The following is a 21,546-nucleotide window of genomic DNA, read 5'->3' as shown; positions in this document are numbered from 1 at the left end:
CCTATCTAAAACAATCAGTCTGACAATCCAGGACCTGATCAAAAGACTCGTTATATGCTGCCAAATGCCTGAGAAGCTGGTACTTGATTAAAGAGAGATTCAGGAGATGCCCAGGGGACATTGGTGGCTACATTGAGCGAAGCCATGGGGTTCCCACCTGTGTGCTAAAGTGTAGTAGGTTTTGAACCCCTTGGAAGAGCTTGTACATCATTGATGGAGTAGTGGCAGAGAAGAATTCCTTTTTTGCTGCCATCACCGCCATGTTGTAGGATTGATAGTGAATTCTTACCTTTGTTTGGTTAGAGAGACATCGATGATAAATTTGACCAACAAGTCTTCTGTTCGGGCCTTCATGAACTTCAGATCTGGTCTGTTAAAGTATATTTCTGGACTAATATTAAATGGCCTTGTAGGCCCCTTCCAACCCTACTATTCTATGATTCTATGATTCAAGTGATGGATGTAAAAAAAGTGGAATAGCTGTGGTATATCTGAGACCATTCTATCTTTGTACTGTTGCTAAGTTAATACATCACTTTGATCTATTAAATTTCTTAGGAAACACAACTTCTGTGACATAGGTTTCTTTAAATCTAGTTGTTTTTGAGCAACTCTTAGTTGCTTGAGTAGGTGCTAAAAGCGGGTGGGGTCAAAGCTAAAGTTGGTGGGGCCATACATACTCTCTCTCATGCCCCTAACATGGATTCGTTATACCTACACATAACTCAAACGTGCCTGCAGATGCACCCCCTGCCCTGCAATTAGGATTTTTCCAAGCCAAATTGCAGCACAGGGTGACTTTTGGGGGTAGTTGCAGTGCATAGGGGGAGTTAAAACTCCCCAGCTGTGACCCACTCCAAGTTGTGCCCCCCTGTGGCAATTTACACTTGAAGACAAGCCTTCCATTGGTTTTACTTGGGGGGGGAGGATTTGGAGGCTGCAGGCCAGATGGGAAGGCTCTGCAAGCCAGATGGCCAGAGGTTCCCCACTCATGTTTTAGCAGCTTCAGTAAATATGAACAAGTGCCTGAGCGATCAAGGCAGAGTAATATTTGATAGGGGAAAAATCCTCTCTGAGGAATTTAAGGATCCAAAAGCTTATAAATTATCCCTATATATAATTCTCCTATAAACAATGGTGAATAAATATAAAACTTAATCCCGAAAATATTTCTGTTACACAAGTATCTCATTCCTTTAACCTTCAGTCTAGAGTTTCTTGAGCTTAATGAAGTTCACACAATGAATCCATCATTTACCAGCATTAAAGGTGCTAAGACTTGAACAAAGAAGATCATAATTATTCATCAGGCTGACTGTCAAACAAAGTTGGTGTATACTTACTGAAGACATATGAGCAAGGAAATTACAGATCGGGTGAATTCAAAGGTACCTGTCAGTTTATATTTAGCAACCAAGTCCCAGATGCTGAGTTTATCTCGTCTCGAGTAGTACTCACCATCGGAAAAGCAGCAAGTGATCACAGACGTCACAGAGATAAGAAGAGAAGCTAGAGGTAAAACTCTTGTCCAGAATAAAGCCCCAGATTCTGCTTTTGGCTCTGGTAAATGGTCTTGCATAATGGCTGGTTTCCTGAAGTGATGCTCTTGTCTGGTATTGGTGTTGTAGATGTTGAAGGGTTTTTGATTCTCCATAACTGGAAGTTCAGGGAGACAGTGGAATGGCAGTGGCAGTAAAGTTCTGGATCCAATTTGCCTGTCTTCACTCCCTCTCTCCTGGGAAAGAAAAGCAGGCTTGCCTGCAATTGTTGTCATCTAGGTGGTGGATTTGCATCCACTGCCTTCTCAGTGCTTCTCTAAAATTGAACTGTTTCTTTAGATATAAAAAGAATAAGTTCAGGGCCTATGAGGACTTGCTGAGGGAAATGAACCTCTGTTTTCCCTGAAGCAATTATGGGGTGAAGAATAGTGAAGAGTGGTCCCAAACTGAGAAGTATAGCATGGGGAGAGGATGGTTCAACCCTCTGATACAGCACAGGGAGGAGAGTTTGGAGGTAAATGTGTGGCAAGCTGCTAAACTAGCCTCTGGCCCAAGCAGTACAGTGGGAGAAGCCTCCCCCCCTGCCCCCACAACCAGACTGTCTGGGAGAGTTCCTTCATAGGTGGCAGTAAATAGGCTGTTCTGAGACCAATTTCTGTCCTGCATTAGCATTGTTTCTAATGTTCTGTTCCTAAGGGAGGACTTTGCACCTGCACAGTTTGTTTGTTTTATTACATTTTTTATATAGGTGTCTCAATAAAGCGGTATATTTCCATATACTTGCAGAGTCATCCTGAGTACGTTGAAACCCCTACCTTGTTAGTGGGTGGCCCAATTTTGCTATCTTACTAGTTGGCATTGGGTCACCACGTTTGGGCCAACGGGGCTACCAAGGGATGATGCTCATTGAAAGAAATTTGACATCAAATGTTATGGAGATGTAGTGTGGCTTGTTGTACAGAGCTACTTCAGATTTGTTAATATGGTCCGCCTAACCTGTGCAGCCTATTATGACAAACTGTTCCTGTATTCTGAAGCTTGCAGTGCTTGGAATGTTGTACTTCAATTTTAAAAAATCACAATACTTAAATGAGCATCCAAAATATTCTGTAGAGTTTTTGAACTTTCCCATTCCAGAACAAAACTGGGATTTGATGTGGCAACAACAACCCATTAGAACTGCTTTGGCCTCCATATGAGAGTCTTCAGTCAAATTGGTTCATAGATGGCACTTCAACCCAGTTAGGCTACTTTACATCAATAACAGTTTTTTCCTCCACCTCCAGTAGTTGGGAGAGATTGGATAGAATGAGGATCTCTGTATCTCGTATGGTGATCCTGTCCTGAGGACATCAGGTATTGAACACTGGTATTTAGCAAAGTCTCAGATATAGTGCAATGTTCTCTTAGCCTTGATCCATCTCGATTAGCGTTGTCGATTATCAAGTATCCCCAGAACCAGCCCATATATAAAGACTTGGTTATATTCTTGTTGACGGAAATACCCAAACACTGGAAAAAAAATGACTACACAATTCAACTTCACCAGGATATGGAAAACAGCCCTTGCGAAAAAGCTACTGCATCAAAGTAGGCTGGCAAGAGAGGTCATTAAACAAGATCATTTTCTCGAAATGTGGTACCCATTCTTTACTTATATTAATAAGGGAATGCCACAACTTTCTGGAATGATGAAATTCCTTGTTACTGAAGAAAGTACATGAGATGCGTCTGGTCAGGATAATTACACACCTGAATATATATTTAAATGCAGACTATACTTGTTAATGCTTAATTGTTTTTTATTCAGTGCTTAGTGTACATATTTTATTACTCTTTGTATATGTGCATTTATCTTTTTTTTTCCTTTTTTCTTTTTTTAAGACAGCCCTGCTATGGGGCAAAGGGTGGCAGTTGTCTCAAGTGATTTTTCAGTTCAGTTGAAATCTGACCTGCAGGGTGCAACCCACTGGTAAATTCTTCTGTACAAACCACACTAAAATGAACAGAAAGCTACAGAAGTGCAGTGTTATGATTTGCATAGCTCCCATTCATTTCAACAAGGCTTGTTTAGGAGAATTTTTCAGTGGATTGCACCTCATGTTAATTCTGTGTGCCCTTTGGATTTTCTGACTTGGGTACCAAAATAACTTGAGCCAGCACCATTTTTATATGAGCACACTGATGGAAGATTGAAAGCTTTTATTAATAATATAGTTGGAGCTTGGCACAGTTCTTTTACATTGGGTTTTCCTTTTATTTGGTGGGGACTGATGCATGGGTCTTGATCTGTAAATTCAGTTCTGTTTTAAAATCAAGGTGTGTCAAGTGGTAGACATTCTTAATGTATTCAGTTATGGACCAAGGGTGTAGTTATTTCAGCCTTACTACTAGTATTATTTTCATACAAATGGACATTTGCACTATTTTCCCCTTTTGTTTATAAACAAATCAGTCTAAAGGCCAAGCTACATGTGACATCGTGATTGAATCTCCCACTGTCGTTTTTTTAAAGTGTAAAAGCAGCTATGGGCAGTTTAGAGCAGTGATATTGGAACAGAGGGTGTTTAACCCTCCCCACCCCAGCTGGTTGTTCACTCAACTGAGGGAAAATACAGTCATGATACCGGTACTTGTCTTTTTTTCTACTGTGAGACTAACAGCAGCTTTGGGGGGCAATTCTGATCATCAAATGTTAGTACTAACCTTTCCTCCACAGCTGTGTTTAAGCTTTGAAAAAGATGTTGGAAGATCTGATAATAGATTTTTGGCATCACGTGTAGTTTGGCCCTTACTGAAATAAGGAAATAGGCTGAGCTGTAGCTTAGAACACTAAATGTGTGCTTTTTTTCTTCTCTTTGAACTTGTCATATAGGCTGGAGTGAAAGGGATATTAGGAAGATTAGTAGGAATATTTGAGGTGAGTATAGAAGTTGTGAGAGTTGATAAAACACTTTTCTCTTTGTGATGTCATGCATGTTACATGATTAAAGTTTAAACACTTTACAGCTTCCACTGACACAGTAAGGTAATTGATTAAATTCCCTCTGATTTGTAGCCTTTTAATGACTTAGTGCTAGAAAGCACTAATATTTGCCGAGATGCAGGAGCAAAACTACCTTTATGTATTTTCAATTTAAGCTCGAAATGTTCGTATTTGTACTTTGATGTTCTGTTTTTGAATCTTCTTAATTTCATTAGGTAATCTTGGGGAGGCATTGCTCTCAATGAGGCCATTGTTAAGAATGTACCTAGCCCTGCTTCACTCAGAAATAACCCTTAACAGTTGTTGTAGACTTGGGGCAAGTTTGCTAAGCCACCCTGACAATAAGCTGCAGTGGCTTGTCCATTACTCCTGACTGATGATCATCTGCTCAATGGCTTGCCATGGCTTGTTTCTCCCTCAGTCCCTCTCAGTCCTTCCAGCCATTGCCAGCACATATCCCAGGAGCCTTTGTGGCAGAAATTCTTGTTTCTTACATTAGCACCCTTTCTGCAATTGGTCAACTGTGGTTGCTGGCTCACAAGGGAAACCCCCCCCCCCCCCGCATCAGATCACCAAAGGGATTTAAGCTTCTGAGCCTTTATGAACGTGGGGACGCATTTGCAAACTTTTAAAATTTTTAATTTAGGGGTCTTGCACAAGTGCCTGTCTGCTATTGTCTGCTATTAAAATGTCATTGTCAATTTTATCCTCCACTTCAGTGCTTCCTGAGCAAACAGTCCCCCCACCAATCAGAATACAAAAAGGAAATAATTTTCTGAGCTTTTAGGAACTCAGAAACACATTTGTAGTTGGGGGAGGGGGGGTTGCACAAGACCACCTATCCATTATTCAGCCAAGCATACTGATATCCCCCTCTTATCATTGTCCTCGTCAATTCGCTTCAGGGCTTCCCTCACTAAAAAGGATGCTTCACTTTCTATAAAGCTCCTTCTTTCCTGCAGCTGCCAGCTGCTCCCCCCACCCCCAAATCTCGCATTTTGTGCTTGTTGTATCCCTCCACTGGTCTCTATTGTTAACTGTCAGATATACATAGGGGTTATAGAGCAATGAGCGGGATCGCTAAACATATGCAAATTTCAGGGCAGGGCAGGGCAGGGGCTGAGTGGGTAAAGATATGCACTTCAAGGCAGACCAGTGGGTCAGGTTGCTAAAAATATACAAATCTCATGGCAGAGCAGTAGAACGGAGGGGGAAATTGTGCAAATTTCAAGGCAGAGCAGTAAAACGGAGGGGGGAAATCATGCAAAATTCCTAGCAGTAGAAAAGAAATTGCTAACATGTTCAGGACATTCTCTGGTGTCCTTTCTTCAAGATTTCTATTAAAAAAAATTAAAAATTCATCCTGAGACAGAGGGCACTGAGGAGGGATGCGGGAAAATGGCATCAGCACTAATGAGATCACACGGAGCTGCAGCGGTTTTTGCTCTTCTTGCTGGGTGGTTCTCTAACTGATCCCGACAACCCACAATAAAATTGCCCTGCTGAGTTCGGATGTCACAACAAGCCATCCTAAACAACCCTACTACAAGCCATGGGTTCTGTCAGGGTGGCTTGTTTGTGAAAAACAACGCATGATGGAAAAACCACTCTGAGTATGGATGTCATGCTAAGCCAGCCTGCAACCAAGCATGAATAACAACCCTCCATGGCTTAGCATGATGTGCAAACCAGGTCACTGTGTACCTTTCAATCTAACTTTAATGTTGCTCCTCCTCCTTTCAGAACCAGGACAGAAAACACAGAACATATGTTTATGTACTAGTTGTCACAGAAGTATTGGAAGACTGGGAGGATTCTGTGAATATTGGTAAGACATTTGCATGCACCCTTATTCCTGATTCTCTGTAGGAGGATAACAGCTGAATCCTCTTCTCTATACTAGATTAAGCTTTATATACTTACGTGATTTCTTTGGAAATAAAAATGTACAAGACTAGGTAGTTTTCATACTATTTTGTTTAAAGGAGAGGAGAACAGCCTTCAGTTTATGGACTGCATACAGCTCCTGAAGTGCTGTTGCATGATTTGGCAACTCTTATCAGATTCCTGGGAATTTCATCTATCTCAAAATTATTCTATCTATCATAATTGCAAGGAGAATTTGGTAAAAATACTGAACAGTTGAACAATGCTAAAAAATCTCAGATTTGTTGTATTTTTATACTGGGAGTAGAATATATCAAGACTACTGATTGTCTTTTACCTTCTAGGGTGAAATTAAAATTAAGCAACATCCTAATCTGATGTGTAAGAAGGCAGGAGCCTTAATTTATAATTTCTATGCTTTGGGGAGAATGTGCATTTTAAAAACCTTAAATTCATATTTTGTGGGTGTTTGAAAAGCAAATGCACTGATTACACCTCCTATAGCAGTAACAGACCCTCACGTAATTCTTAAACATTCAGGTATTTTTCCTTTCATCCCACACTTCCTCATACCTATATTTTGATTTCACTTTTTCACCTTCAGTCTATGGACTGCACACAAACTCATTTTTTAAAGAAAGTTACACATCCTGTAGGATAACATATTACTTAGCAGATTGCTTGTTGCCAAAGTATTTGCCTCCCAACGACAAAGTTACTTACATGCACTTATTTCAGCTGTGTATCTCACAGTAACCTTCACAGGTAAAACAATGCTATACGGTTTCCCTGTAAATCTCCCCTTCTCCCACTGACTTTCTAAAGTGACTGGTTGCATTGTATTTGTCCCAGTAACTTCTTTACAAAATGCATTATTTCCCATCACCTTACTCTCCTTTAGTATAAATAAGAAAATAGATTTTTAAAATGTGGAGTGTACTTGTTCACTGAAGACTTGCTGTTGTAATATATATCTGTACTGTGAAAAATGGAATCATTGATTTGTTTCATCTTATATAGCAAATAGCAGCAGCAGAGGGCAGCAGCTTTAAAGACCAGGGAGAAAGGGGCAAACATAGATTTTATCTGCCCCTTCTTAGCTGCTGTTCTCTTTTCTCTTTTATACTGTTGTATATTTTATATCTTAACATTTTAATATGTGCCTGGGAGGACTATTGAGCAACTTAGGGGGTCAAAGAGGTACCACCATAACTGTGGTCACGGGCATGGGGAGGTATGGTGTTGGGGGGTTAACAGGCCAGCTGAGGAGAAGAGGGCCTAGACACCTTACAGCTGTCCCCTCTACTGGTTCTTCCCCCAACCTGATGGTTCCTGGCAGCCTTACCAGTCTCCCTCGGGCCTGGTGGTGCTGCTGCTGAATGCCAGGTCAGCCCAAAATAAAATCTCCCTCATCCATGATTTGATTGTGGATGAGGGGGCTGACCTGGTATGTATTACTGAGACCTGGGTGGGGGAACTGGGAGGGGTCACTCTTTCCCAGCTGTGCCCTCGTGGGTACTCAGTGCAGCACCAGCACCGACTCGAGGGTTGGGGAGGGGGGGTTGCCGTGGTCTATAGAAATTCAATCTCCCTCTCTAGGCTTCCTGCTCATTCAAGTGCAGATCTTGAGTGTTTGTACCTTGTGTTGGGTACCAGGACAGATTAGGGATTCTGTTGGTGTATCGCCCACCCCGCTGCCCATCAGACTCCCTGCCTGAGCTGATGGAGGTGGTCTTGGACTTGGTGTTGAGGATCCCTAGGATGATGGTCCTGGGGGATCTCAACTTCCATGCCGAGGCCACTGTATCCGGGGTGACTCAGGACTTCATGGCTGCCATGACAACCAACATGTCATCGGCCCAATACATATAAAAGGACACATGCTTGATCTGGTTTTCTTGACTGGGCAGGAGGATGGTGATCTGAAAGTGGAGGAATTAACATCTGTCCCTTTGTCATGGCCAGATCACTTCCTGTTGAGGTTTAGACTCCTGGCAGCCTTCCCCCTCTGCAAGGGAGGGGGACCTATTAAAATGGTCCACCCCCGGAGGCAAATGGATTCCAATGGATTCCAGAGGGCTCTGGGGGATTTTCCTGCTGGTATGGCTGGTGCTCCTGTCGAAGCCCAGGTCGCTCTGTGGAACGCAGAGATGACTCAAGCGGTTGACACGATCACACCCAAGTGACCTCTCCCTCTGAGCAGAGCCCGGCCAGCTCCTTGGTATACTCCTGAGCTGAGGGCAATGAAGCAAGAGAGGAGGCGGCTAGAACACAGGTGGAGGAAAACTCGTGCTGAGTCTGACCGAAAACAGGTAAGAGCTCACTATCAAGCCTACTCTGTGGTGGTGAGGGTGGCAAAGAGACAGTTCTTTTCCATCAGCATTGCATCTTCTCAATGTCATCCAGTGGAGATTTTCCGAGTGGTTCATGGCCTGTTACATTCTGGGTCAGGGAGAGAGACGATGGAACCCTTGGTGGCATGCTGTGATGAGTTTGCATGGCACTTTGAAGATCAAGTCGCTCAGATTTGTCATGAATTGGACACCACAATTAATGCAGTTCCATTGGTAGAGGCGTTCAGAGCACTGTCTGGTCCAGTTTTATTGGATGAGTTTCAGTTATTGAGGCCTGAGGATGTGGACAAGGTGCTTGGCCAAGTCCGATCGACCACTTGTGTGCTTGACCCTTGCCCTTCATGGCTTATTAAATCGAACAAGGAGGGGATGTCCGGCTTGGTCCAGGAGGTTGTAAATTCCTCCTTGAGAGAGGGAGTGGTGCCTGCTGCTTTAAAAGAGGTGGTAATTAGAGCACTCCTGAAAAAGCCTAACCTGGACCCGGAGGATGTTAACAATTATAGGCCAGTGGCCAACATCCCCTTCCTGGGCAGGGTCCTTGAGCAGGTGGTTGTAGGACAGCTCCAGGCACTGTTGAATGAAATGGATTATCTAGATCCATTTCAGTCAGGCTTCAGGCCTGGTTTTGGAATGGAAACTGCCTTGGTCGCCCTGTGGGATGACCTCTGCCAGGAGAGGGACAGGGGGAGTGCGACCCTGTTGATTCTCCTGGACCTCTCAGTGGCTTTCGATACCATAAACCATGGTATCCTTCTGGATAGGTTGTCTGGGTTGGGAGTTGGAGGCACTGCACTGCAGTGGTTCCGCTCCTCCTCGGATGGCCGATTCCAGAAGGTGGTGCTGGGGGATTATTACTCTGTGCCATGGCAATTGTGCCATGGGGTTCCACAGGGCTCTATTTTATCCCCTATGCTGTTTAACATCTACATGAAACCACTGGAGGAGGTTATCCGGAGGTGTGGGCTGAGGTGCCATCAATATGCGGATGACACCCAGCTCTACCTCTCTTTCTCATCAAACGCAGGTGAGGCAGTGGCTGTTCTGAATCAGTGCCTGGGCATGGTAATGGACTGGATGAGGGCCAATAAACTGAAACTCAGTCCAGACAAGATGGAGGTACTGTTACTGGGTGGTTTGTCTGCCCGGCTAGGTGATGTTCAACCTGTTCTGGAGAGGGTTGCACTCCCCCTAAAGGGTCACGTTTGTAGTTTGGGGGTGCTCTTGGATCCAGAACTGTCACTTGAGGCACAGGTGAACTCTGTGGCGCAGAGCACTTTTTATCAGCTTAGGCTGGTATACCAACTATGCCCTTATCTGGACAGAGATAGCCCAGGTACAGTTATCCATGCTCTGATAACTTCTCGTCTGGATTACTGCAATGCATTATATGTGGGGCTGCCTTTGAAAACGGTCCGGAAACTTCAGCTGGTCCAAAATAGGGCAGCAAGATTGTTAACAGGGACTGGCCAGCGAGCTCATATTATGCTAGTACTTTTTCAGCTGCACTGGCTGCCAGTCCATTTCCGGGCCCGATTCAAAGTGCTGGTATTAACATTTAAAGCCCTTAACGGCTTTGGGCCAGGTTATCTGAAGGATCGCCTCCTCCCATATGTGCCTGCCTGGACCTTAAGATCATCCTCAGCAGCCCTTCTCCGTGAGCCCCTTCTAAAGGAAGTGAGGCAGGTGGCTACTAGGAGGAGGGCTTTTTCTGCTGTGGCACCCCGGCTGTGGAATGAGCTCCCTAGTGAGGTTCGCCTGGCACCTACATTGTATTCCTTTCGGCGCCAGGTGAAGACCTTTTTCTTGTCCCAGGCATTTTAGCATTTTAGCTTTCTAGACTTTTAGCTTTGCTGTTTTAAAACTGTATTTTAAATTCCTGCACTACTGCTAGATTTTATTGTGGTTGTATTGTTATATTGTGTTTTTAATGTTCTATATATTTTAAATTGTTTTATTGTGTGCTGTTTGGTTTTAATTTTTGTGAACCGCCCAGAGAACTTCGGCTATTGGGCCATGTAGAAATAAATAAATAAATAAATAAATAAATAAATAAATCTTGAAGACGTGAAAATTCAAACAGGGAATCATTTCTTGGCAACTATCATTGAGTTACTATTTCCTATTGCAGTACAGTTGCACTTGAAACAGGCAAACAATTTGTCTGTGGAAATTTTCTGTAGAAGGGATTGTAAATCTTCAGTTGTTTTGCTGTATTGATAACTTTCCCCCTCTTTTTCACCTACAGGAAGGAAAAGGGAATGGTTTAAGATAGATGATGCCATAAAAGTTCTGCAGTATCACAAACCTGTGCAGGCCTCATATTTTGAAACCTTGAGGCAAGGCTATTTGGCGAATAACGGCACTCCTGTTGTCACCACATCATTCTCAAATGAGAGCGCACTGTCTGACATCAGATGACTGAAGATGTCCCTATGAGAGAAATAGATTTTGAAAAGTAGACTGAAACTTGGATTTCCCTTCTTCCCCTTTTCTCGCCGCTTTCACATGCTTCCTCTGTCAAACAAGACATGTGCAGCAGCCTTTGGCAGTGCAAATGTTTGAGTGTTGCATTCTAGTGCAAAGTGGGGTTTTCTTGCTTTTTCTTGGATATGTATTTTGTAAAACACATCTTGTGCATGAAGTGCCCCTTCCCTATTAACACAATTTTGACAACCTGAAGAGCAAGGCTGCTAGCTTCACTTCCTCCTTGTCTTCTGAAATGTTCCTGTGTGTTGTCCCAGCCATAGCCAGACTTCTTATATTTTCAGTTACAGAACACTGCAAATGTGAGATCAGTCCTTTAAGTCTTAGATTTTGTACAGTAAGGTGCTGTTGAGATCCATGTGGTGGCCACTTTCTCAGCTCATGCATGTAACCTTTTTTTAGATTGAGAAATCTAACACTTTGATTTTGCAGGATTTTTTAAAACCTGGGCTGCTTCTATAAAGGAGGGCTTCATATCTTGTTTGCCTTGTTTTTTAAAGAAACTTTTTGTGACAGTGCTAGTGGCTGGGCCAGATTGACTCCCTGCACCCCACTCCCTGACCCAAATTTAGTACAGTGACACTTGAAGGAGAAGGCCAAGATAAAATCACTTGCAGGACATCCCTGGTGCTCCATTCTTTCTACATTTTCAGCCAATATGTAATCTTCTAACAATGGACAGAAGCACAAGGAATTGGTCACCACTTACTCAAAAGCATATGGCCTCAGAAACTAAGTGAATTCCAGCCTCAGTAACTAGGAATCAGGGATTCAAAATGGGTTTTAAGAACTAATGAACTGGAGCATCAAGCACCAATGCTTTCTATGGAATTCTTTCTCTTCCTGTTGCATACTGCTGATACCTTTTCTTGTCCACATGCCTTACACTATACTGAACTGGATATTGTAATTTGTGCTAAAGCTTTGGTTTATACTTTGAGTGTCACTGCATGGTGGGACAGTCACATTGGGTCCCTGAAAAGAACTCCCAGGGAAAAACATCAGGTGTCCAACCTCTTTTGTCTGTAGCATTACAGCACTTGTAAATGCACCACCGAGCATGCTCAAAATTGTAAACTTTATCCCTCAGTGGCAAAGGTACAACTGGCTCCCAAGCAGAAATGCTGGTGTGGAGAACTGTGTCATTTTAATAGGATAGTTAACCTGATGCATTGGCACGTCACATTTTTGTTTCTATTGATGTATGTTTCATGCTGTCTTGATTTGCCAACAGTGTTGTCTAGTTGGGAGACTTTGGAAAGGGCTGTGGGAGGGGGTGGGCTTGGGGAAGGTTTGGGGAGGGGCATTAGTTAATCCCTGGCTTGGGACAGGACCTAGTTGCTATATTTGGTGACTACTTCTTTGTCAGAGTATAGCCAAGATGTGAAATTAAATCTGCAGTACTCTTATTTAACTGATCATTCTGTGATCATAAAAATATCCTTAAACAGTCATGCAGCCTGAAGTAAAGAACATTTGTATACTTTCTACTTTGGAAAGTTGCTGTGAAATTTGAGATCCAATTTTATTTCTTTGCTTGAATTCCCTACTTTCAGTGAATGGGATAGCATTCCATAGTATGGGATCACTAACGCCAAAAGCTTTACCCAGGAGAAGGCTGAGAGGCATTATTCAAGAAGTGGCTTAAACTTGAACATCTAGAACAAATATGAAATTATGCTATGCCACTTCACTGCCCTTCATCTTAAAAATCAAACAATAAACAATTAACTACAAAGGGCTTGACTAGTGTCTTGAAATGTATAATATGATTTCTCTTACTAAGGTGTATGTGGCACTTGCCGATATAGCAAACTGTTGCCTTCAGTTAAGGGTTTTGTGTTTCATTGAATAGATTAGGACATGAACGTTTGTTTAAAAGAGAACTGAGACTCCTGAAAGGGTGACTGCAGTTTTAATATTTACAGCATGCACACTTTTAAAAAACTCTAAAATGATTTATAGGGCTGTTAAACTGACAATTTAGGATAGAATATTGTTAATGATTTGCTAACAGCTTTTTGGGGGTGGGGGTCAGGAAAAATAAACTGTGCCAAGAAGGTAGTTTAATGTGTGATAGGTTGATGCTGTTTATGCAACTGCATTGAGGGGCCGATGTTTGCCTTCTAAACTGGAAATGGAAGATGCAGTTCTTGGGGTACAGTCTGGATTCTTCAATTGTGTATTTTAACCTAGTCCTCGCTCCTGTTTACTAAACTCTACCTTTTCACCTGCCTTTAATGCACTATAGAGTTCACAGCTTTCCCAGTATCTCAGGGTATTCTGTAATAAATGAGTCTTGAAACTACTTAGTAATATAAATGGAAATGTCACCACATCAACTCACCTTTTCAGAGCATGTATAATTACACTGGAACGTCCTGCATTGGCAGACCATGCATCTAACATAGTATAAGTAGTGGGTGTTTTCTATTCAAATGCAATCTAGTGCTAAGTAGGTAGACTGAGCCTTGGTTTAGAGTTAAGATGTCTTAAACCCTCAGTTAATTTAGACTTCATTCTGGGCTGTAATGTAACAAATAGCTTTCTTTGGTTGCTACATGCAGAAATCTTAGATTTATTTACTGTAATCAAGGACTGCTGGTAAGGGCAGTAAAATGTGCTTGATAGTCAATTCTTTCCCTACAACACGTTTTAGATTCAAATCAAGGCTGGGCATCCAATATTGTGAAGACTACATATGTGTACCCCACTCACCTCTTTTGTGTATCCTTTGGACCTTGGGAACCCCAGCTTTCATTTTTATATTAAAATTTCTGGTCCTTGACAGTGCAGAGAGGAGGTTGAATATTTGATTGCAAAAATTTGCTGAACTTGTGCACTTCTTGATTTAGACAAATGTTGGTACAGCATGAACAGTGTTGCAGATTCATGGGTATATATTTACAAATAATTTGTTACAAGTTCAGATTTGGTGCTTTCCCCTCATTTAGATGGAGCTTCGCATTGTGTGTACAATATATCAGCCCTACTTAATTCAGGGTTAACTGTGCTGCTTAAAACTATTTTTGGCACTGAGTTTGCACATAACCGCTGGTAATCTTAGTGAATCTGAAATGTAGCAATGTGAATGAGAGTGCACAACTTCTGCTAGATTTTCCAGTATGGAGAGAAATGGATTTTCTTTGCTAGGAGGACAAAACCACTTCAGGCTCTCTGCAGTTGTATCTGCCATCCTGTTGTGTAAAATGCAGTAGTGATTTTCCAATGGCATCCCTTATGTGTTTTCAGTGTCATAGATTAGAATGTGTGTGATGTAGAGTAAATAGAATATCCTGGAGTATTTTGATGTATCTATTAATCTTTTGGGGTTTAGCCTTGAATTAGTTCTCATTAGATCTTCTGAAAATGGAGAAATCATCTTTGTATGAAGAATTTAGCCTGATTACCTTCACGATTTTAGATGCAGCATAGTTATTTTCCAAAAAACATTATACTTGTTGTTAGCCATATTCTTTTAATCTCAACCCTCTGTCTCCAGCCTCCTCCATTTTCCCCTCAAAATGCTCCTTTTGTTTCCTAGTTTAAAAATCTGCCAATAAAAATAATGGAGTGCCATGCCATTCTGGTTAGTGGTTTGTCAGAATTTGCAAATAAAGGTAGGTGAGCAGGCCCTTGCTTGCATTGCAGGAAACTGCTTAGGTTATTTCAAACTAAATACGAATTCAGCTTACCTGTTCCCTATCCCCACGAATACCTAAATTTCTTCCCACATGCCAGTCCCTCAGCTGCACTTGCTTTGTTGATGTGTCAGGCAGCACCAGCAACCTGTGGGGCTGAGAAGTGAAGGGGTCTCTTCTGATGTGTGCATAGCCACCAGTAGCTCTGGCACATGTTTTCTCAAAGATTACAAAGGTTTCTCAAAGGGAACGAGAGACATCCCTTGCTTCTGTCATCCCATAGCTTGCCACATCCATCTGTGTTAGCATAAGAGGGGTTGAAGGAAAGAGGGGTGTTTGGGGATGGTAGGGTTATTGAAGGAAATCCAGATTAAAATCTGAGCCAGAGAATAATTTGGGTGTTGTTATACTTACCTCACAATTGAGGTATTATGAGTTTCTTGAAGCTCATATGTCTGAGCCTGGAAGTATAAATTCAGCACTACTCGCAAGTGGGGTGATATTTTTAATTAAATTAAGATAATTAGACTTAATTCAAAATCCTGCTAGATTGCCATCTGAATCTGAAATCAAGCTACTCTTAAGCATGAAAAAACTAGTGAAAATTCCAGGAACATTTGTGTGGTAGTGACTTTGAATTTGCCTGTTTTCTGATGTTAAAAGTGCAGCTTGTTCTGAAGGGGGCTAATGGTTTCAATCAAATACTGTGCATATTTCTTAACGCTTTGCCTGGTTTTGCATCTGTCAACATAGCTGCCTCCAGGCACCTGGCATTGTGTTCAGGGGTGGCAGGGGAGGCTAGAGAGAGAGATGGTAGTGTTGTGGGTGTTTTTTACACTGGAGGTGTATGTATGTATTACTTTAATCTCTGTAATAAAGAAGCTGCTTTTGAGTACAGTTTGCCACTTTTCATGATAACAGGTTTTATTAGAACCATTAGTACTTAAATTTCCCAAAATGTTTTCTCAGTATAAATGCTGAATTCACACCGCAGTATAGCTGGCATTTAGTATTTCATGTTTATGTTTGGTAAATAACGCAGGTAGACATTAAAAAAATCTTGGTGTAATTTCAGTCTCTTACAAAAGCAAGCAACCTCATTGTTGGGGATACCTTTTATTAAAAAGCCAGCTCTTAAACATTATCATCAAAGCAATTTCTTTACAGTAGAATTCTGGAGGAGAGGCTACCAGTTCTGCTTTAAGCTTGTTAACTTGATGTGCCACATTACTAATCAACTATGGTAACCAATGACTTTTGTTTGGCCCTGTTAAGAAGTAGGATAATTCACATGTCTGAATTTGCATGAAGAAAAGGTGATTCCAGAATCCTTCCACCTCAGGTTTTATTTACTGTCTTCTATTGCTTCCTGTCAATGATAGAGGATGTAATAAATTTAAGGACCATGCTGACAAATGTCACCAGTGTGCCCTTTCATATGGAAAGAGGTAGGCTTTTATATTCACTCCACAAAACTGCCAGCTTTGTTGGGCACTATAAAACATGGGGAAGGGGCTTGAAATGTTTTCAGTGTTTTGCTGTTCATGTGCTAGTTTAAATGCATACTTAATTCAGGAGATTGTTACTTGAATAAGCAGGGATTTCTTCCTATGGATTACAGCTGAATTCTTCCAAGCATTGGTCTCATGTCTAGATATTATATTTTAGTGTGCCCTCTGAGAAATGAAACTGTCAAAATGGGCAGCTAATTTGGGAATGGCAGAGTGTTGCTATTTTGGGACATGAAGTTCAATAACATATACGTCAAATGGCAACTATGGGATTTGGCCCCAAGATGAACTCCTGCCCCTTCTTAATGCTGCTGCCCTCAGCAAGGCAGAAGCAAGAAATGAGACCATTGGGCTCTGGACCATGCAATGTCTGAATAGGAAATTAATTATTTTCTAATGACTATTAATAATGGATGTTCTCCTAAATTAGATTGTTTAAACTAAAAGAAGGAGATTAACAACTCCTTTGCTGGAGATAAGAAAGTAAACAATTCCTTTGCTATGTCTTGTGCCACCAAATGTGCAGTGCTGCCCAATTGCTCAATTCTAGATAATGTCAATGTTTTCTTCCTGCTCCTAGGTTTCATGGGGCTGGGGATCTACTTTGAGTCCCGGTTCTACATTCATTGTGATCCTAGGTAGTTTCACAACTATTGGCAGGGCCTGTAGCTCAGTGGTAAAGCACTTTGCATACTGAAGGTCCCAGGTTCAATGTGGACATATTTGGTTAAAGGAACTTGTGTAATGTGAAAGACCTCCACCTGAAAAAAGCTGCCAGAGTAGAGAATATTGGGCTACATGTACCAAAGGTCTGATTTACTATGATGGAGCTTCTTATATGCTCGGGCAAAAAATTCCACATGTATAGCAGCTTAGCCTTCTATAAAGTGTGTTCAGGCTGATACAAAATTCCATCAGTTGTTTTGGCATGTAGTTTTAGTTTTGAGTATTTGCAATATAAAAACATGAACATGTTCTAGTTTCAAAATCCATATAGTACAATACCTTGATTAGGTCAGGGTGTTAGATCACAAAAATGTGTAAGCTTTTGAGATTACCAGATCTCCTGAGCAGGCAAGGTGATACAAAAAGGTCGGTTGGCCAGGGGCATGGTGGGAATAAAGAGAGGGGGGAAAAGATTGAGAGAATGTTGTAGTCAGGATGTCTGCCTGGTCAGAGTCTTAAGATGATAGATTATGAAACCTTGCACATTTTTGGAGATCTCTTAGTTGGCCTGATAAAGATATTATACTATATGGATTTGAGATTTTTTTTCTTATGGCCAACACAGCTGCCTTTGCTTTTTGTAAGTTTTAGTTTAACATTAGAAGGAATATGGTTGGATACCATCTCTTGCAATAATATGTGGACACACACATGCACATATTCTTAAACTGCAGTTCCTGAGAGTTCATCCCCTCTCTATCTTCCTTCCCCAATTTCATGTACTTTTGCAAATGTATTGAATGGAAATTATTGTAGATAATTCTGTAAAGCAACTAGTTCCTGGCCTTCCTGGGATCCCAATTTGGCCTAAAAGATCATGAACTTCCCTTAGAGCCCAGCACAGAATGGGAAATGGCATCTGGAATATTCAATAAAATCTCACTACCCCCTTCTCTAGCTCTTTCTTATTAAAGGTAAGTCTTCGGGGGTATTCAATGTCAGTAACAGTAATTGGGCAAATACTTTGATTCAAAATAAAGGTGGATCAAGAATAATTGCTTTAACACAAATGGGATATAAGATTGGTGGTTAAAGGATGGCAAAAGGAAGTGTGTGGCTTTTCACACAGGATAGTTATGGCCTTTCCACAGGGTTAATCAGTGCATGCCCTAGCCACATTGTAGCCTTTCATGACACTCTCAGAAGCGCAATAGATGGGAGTGCACAACATCCTTTTTCCAAAGTTCATGAAATGATAGTGCGTTCCTGTTGCCACTTAAAAAAAAAATGCACACAAAAAAGCATGGCTGGATGGGAGTTCCTGCACTGAGTTGGATGGCCCTAAATGTTAAAACTAAAAATGTCCCCAAATGGTGCAGGCACAGGGCAAGGAGAAACTGTCACTAACTGCATCACAGCTGATACCTAGAAGGTGTTTACAACACATGTGTGCATCCAGCAATAAGAATGTGCATTCCAGGGGAAGAATGGGATGTTTCCAAACATGGGATATTGCAGTTTGTGGACTGGGTAATGCAATACCTCTTACAGAAGCATGATCTTGAGAAAAGGCATGAAAGCTGTGTACAGCAAAAGAGTAACATGCACAAACAACAGATTTCATAGAAAGCCCTTTATTGGTCCCAAGCCATTCTGGAAGTTAATGTTTTACTTCTTAGACTAGAAAAGCAAGTCTGCACTAGTATTTCAAGCTATGAGATTCTAAGATTCTACTTTAGTATTAGAAAAATGGGCAGAGTAACCGTTAAATCTTTCTCATATACATCTTGTTATCCGTTAAAGCAACAAAATTTTAATAGGGGTTGTCACTTCTGTATCAGGTAACTGTCAAGTTAGGTCTCATCTACTTAAGGTGGTAGAATGCCGAAATGGTAGACTGGAGTGTTTCAGTCTACCAAGACTGCAGGTTGGAGGGTGCCATTTTGAAATATTTGCCTATCTAAAAGCTCCCTACATTTAAAACGCTAGCATATTGGGGGGAGAGGTTCTATCCTAGCCTGTTGTCTGCTGTACTAGTTTTCCACTGTGGGAAGGTTTTGCAGTAGGGAGTACTGAAAAAATAGATTTCCCCATTACCTGCAGTCTGAAATTACATAGTGCATTCTGCATCATTGTACCGCATGTGTAAATCAGACCTGACTGTGCAGTCCTATACATATTTACTCTAAGACCCATTGGGTAAGGGTGTATAGCAGGGGTGTCGAAACTCAGGTGCACGGGCTGAATCTGGGCTAACTGGGGTCCTAATCCAGCCCTCCTGGTTTCTCCAGATGGGCATGCTCCCTTCTCCCAGCCCTGGCCCCTTACCCCGATCATCAAGAGTTTGGTGTTTTCCCAGTTTTTGCCCATTCTGAAAGGTTGAAAAGCTTCTCCTTAAGGCTTAGTTACTAGCAGTAAGAGCTTTAAGGTAAAATATACTGGCATTTTGGCCATGCTTCCTTTGCCTTTGCCCCTGCCTACCACTAGAATGTCCCCCCTCCCCCAGCTTCTCTGAAATGTAATTCAGCCCTTGGGCTCAAAGAGGTTTGACACCCCTGGGATATAGGATTACAGTCTTTGGCATATAAATGAGAGTTATAATCTGTTCCCTTGCAGGAACCTGAAAGTGAACTCTGAGATGATTAAAACGCTTTCTTAAAGAGACTTGTTTATAAAAAATGCCACTAGTAATGCACCCCCACCCCATTAATTATGAAGACATTTTAAGTGAAAATTTTCCTTTTGAAGTGACAGTCTTTTTAACATATAGTGATTATCTCAAAACATTTGAGATTTGATTCCCATGTGAATGAACATGATGTTTCAGATGACACAAGTCTGTTAACATTTCAGTGCTTATGTTTCTGGTGGGTTTGACTTTATGCAAACCACCCACGTGGTGAGCTGGATTTTGGTACTAATCTGTCTTTTGTAAGTAGCTTTTATCCATTGAAGCTGGTGTAGAATGCCCAATGCTAAACTAGATGCACTGTTTTTCTATTATCTGGAGTGGCGTTTACTGTGGATTTTAATATTTCTCAACTAGCGTCAATGGTCCCATTTTATGTCTGTAGTTGACAGAGCCCGCTAAGCATATGACAACTTTGAAACTTGTATCCTGGTCAGAATAACATTAGGGACTTTGCTACTGAATTTGGACCAAGGCATTACGTGTGGGCTGTATGCGCTAAGTCTCCAGAAACTGCTCTCTTAACTGAACCTTAATGCAAAAACCACACCAGCAAAATACTAAATATCCAGAGTTCTGATCTTGTAAAATCTCTGTTGAGGTGCCAAATGATAGAAAAAGGCTCTCTTAGTAAAGCTGCACAGATGTTTTCAATGGACCTGATCTGAGCACAAAATATATTAAATATGTTCATCATTCCTTATGAAACCAAGACCAAAACGTGTTTCTCAGTGACTGCAAATTCATCATCCTAACTGGCTCTTGATAGTGTATGACCATGCCTAAAATATATTTGAACAATATTGTAGGGCAGGGGGTTGCAAGGTCATTGCATATTGTCATTTTTACTGAATATCTTTTCAGTAGACAGGTTAATTCTAAATGCTGTAAGCGTGTTTTCCGCATGAGAGATTCTCTAACAATAGATAGAACTGGAAGAATAGTATGCAAAATACTGTATGTGTGTATGTGCACATTTAACAAGGAAAAGTTTGAATGAAGTATGTTGCATTTGAGGGGCAGATTTTGGTTCAAACTTGTGTTTTAACAATATCTTGAACACTCGATGTGTGTTTAATGCTGCATTTTGGCTCTGTGCACTGAACAGACAGGCCTGTGTGTATATCTAACTACCCATGGTTTTCAGTTTTCTCATCTGATGTAAAAGTCTCCTTTTGCCCTAGTTTCAACTGTGGGTTTGTTTGTTTAATTCCCATTCAACTCCTTTAAACAAAGCTTTGCCTATGTTGGGCCAAATACCCGATCAGTATGAATCGTTGTAGTGCAATGGAGGTGGCAGGATGATGATCATTTCCTTCAACTGAGGAGCTGAGCCCTGGTATCTATACTAAGTTATTTTTTTCCTCAAAATCCATTGGATATAAGAGATGTAAGCTAAAAGGAGGATCACTTTTTTTTTTAGTTGGCACTCTTCAATTTGACACATGTAGGTTATATTCAAATGCTGCCAACCAATAAACACACCCATATTTAACATACAGTTTTATTTACTGTGTGGCCTCTGTTCTTTCTAAAGCCCCTTTCCAAATGTGTGAAATTATACACATTTGCAGGGTAGAGGTAGGATCTTACATCAGTGGTAGTGGTTGGGGTGGGGGAATTTGTGAATCTGGTGCGCAAGGAACTTTATGGATTATTGTCTGCGCAATAAGTGTAATTATGTATTTGCATATTTTCCAGGCTTTGTTCCTCCAGCTGGCACTTCTGTTCCGGAGAAACTTAGTTTCCAAAATTTTATTTTAGAGGAGGAGTAAGGCACAGCAGGCGAAAGACACATGCAGGCATTTTTTTAGTGGGTTCCATGTTTC

At 41.4% G+C, this 21,546-nt stretch overlaps 1 protein-coding gene across 2 annotated transcripts in view; it reads left to right on the top strand.

Annotated features, from left to right (window-relative positions):
• NUDT3 (nudix hydrolase 3) overlaps positions 1 to 15,744 on the top strand; it is a 47,139-nt gene extending 31,395 nt beyond the window's left edge. The window contains exons 3-6 of one of the 2 annotated variants that reach the window (XR_014790628.1): positions 4,375 to 4,419; positions 6,229 to 6,313; positions 10,972 to 13,633; positions 13,691 to 15,744. Coding sequence is in view for 1 of the 2 variants with exons in the window: in XM_084853018.1 (XP_084709144.1) it covers positions 4,375 to 4,419; positions 6,229 to 6,313; positions 10,972 to 11,144 (303 nt within the window). In the remaining variant the exon portion in view is untranslated. Of the gene's footprint in view, positions 1 to 4,374; positions 4,420 to 6,228; positions 6,314 to 10,971 lie in introns of both variants that reach the window. The other variant, XM_084853018.1, reaches the window with a different exon arrangement.
• Positions 15,745 to 21,546: the final 5,802 nt, after the last annotated feature.

This window comes from Heloderma suspectum, chromosome 4 (assembly GCF_057233095.1).
Source record: "Heloderma suspectum isolate Gila_16-S chromosome 4, 16-S_ref, whole genome shotgun sequence".
Classification (NCBI taxonomy): domain Eukaryota; kingdom Metazoa; phylum Chordata; class Lepidosauria; order Squamata; family Helodermatidae; genus Heloderma; species Heloderma suspectum.
This window is presented reverse-complemented; position numbering and strand designations above follow the sequence as displayed.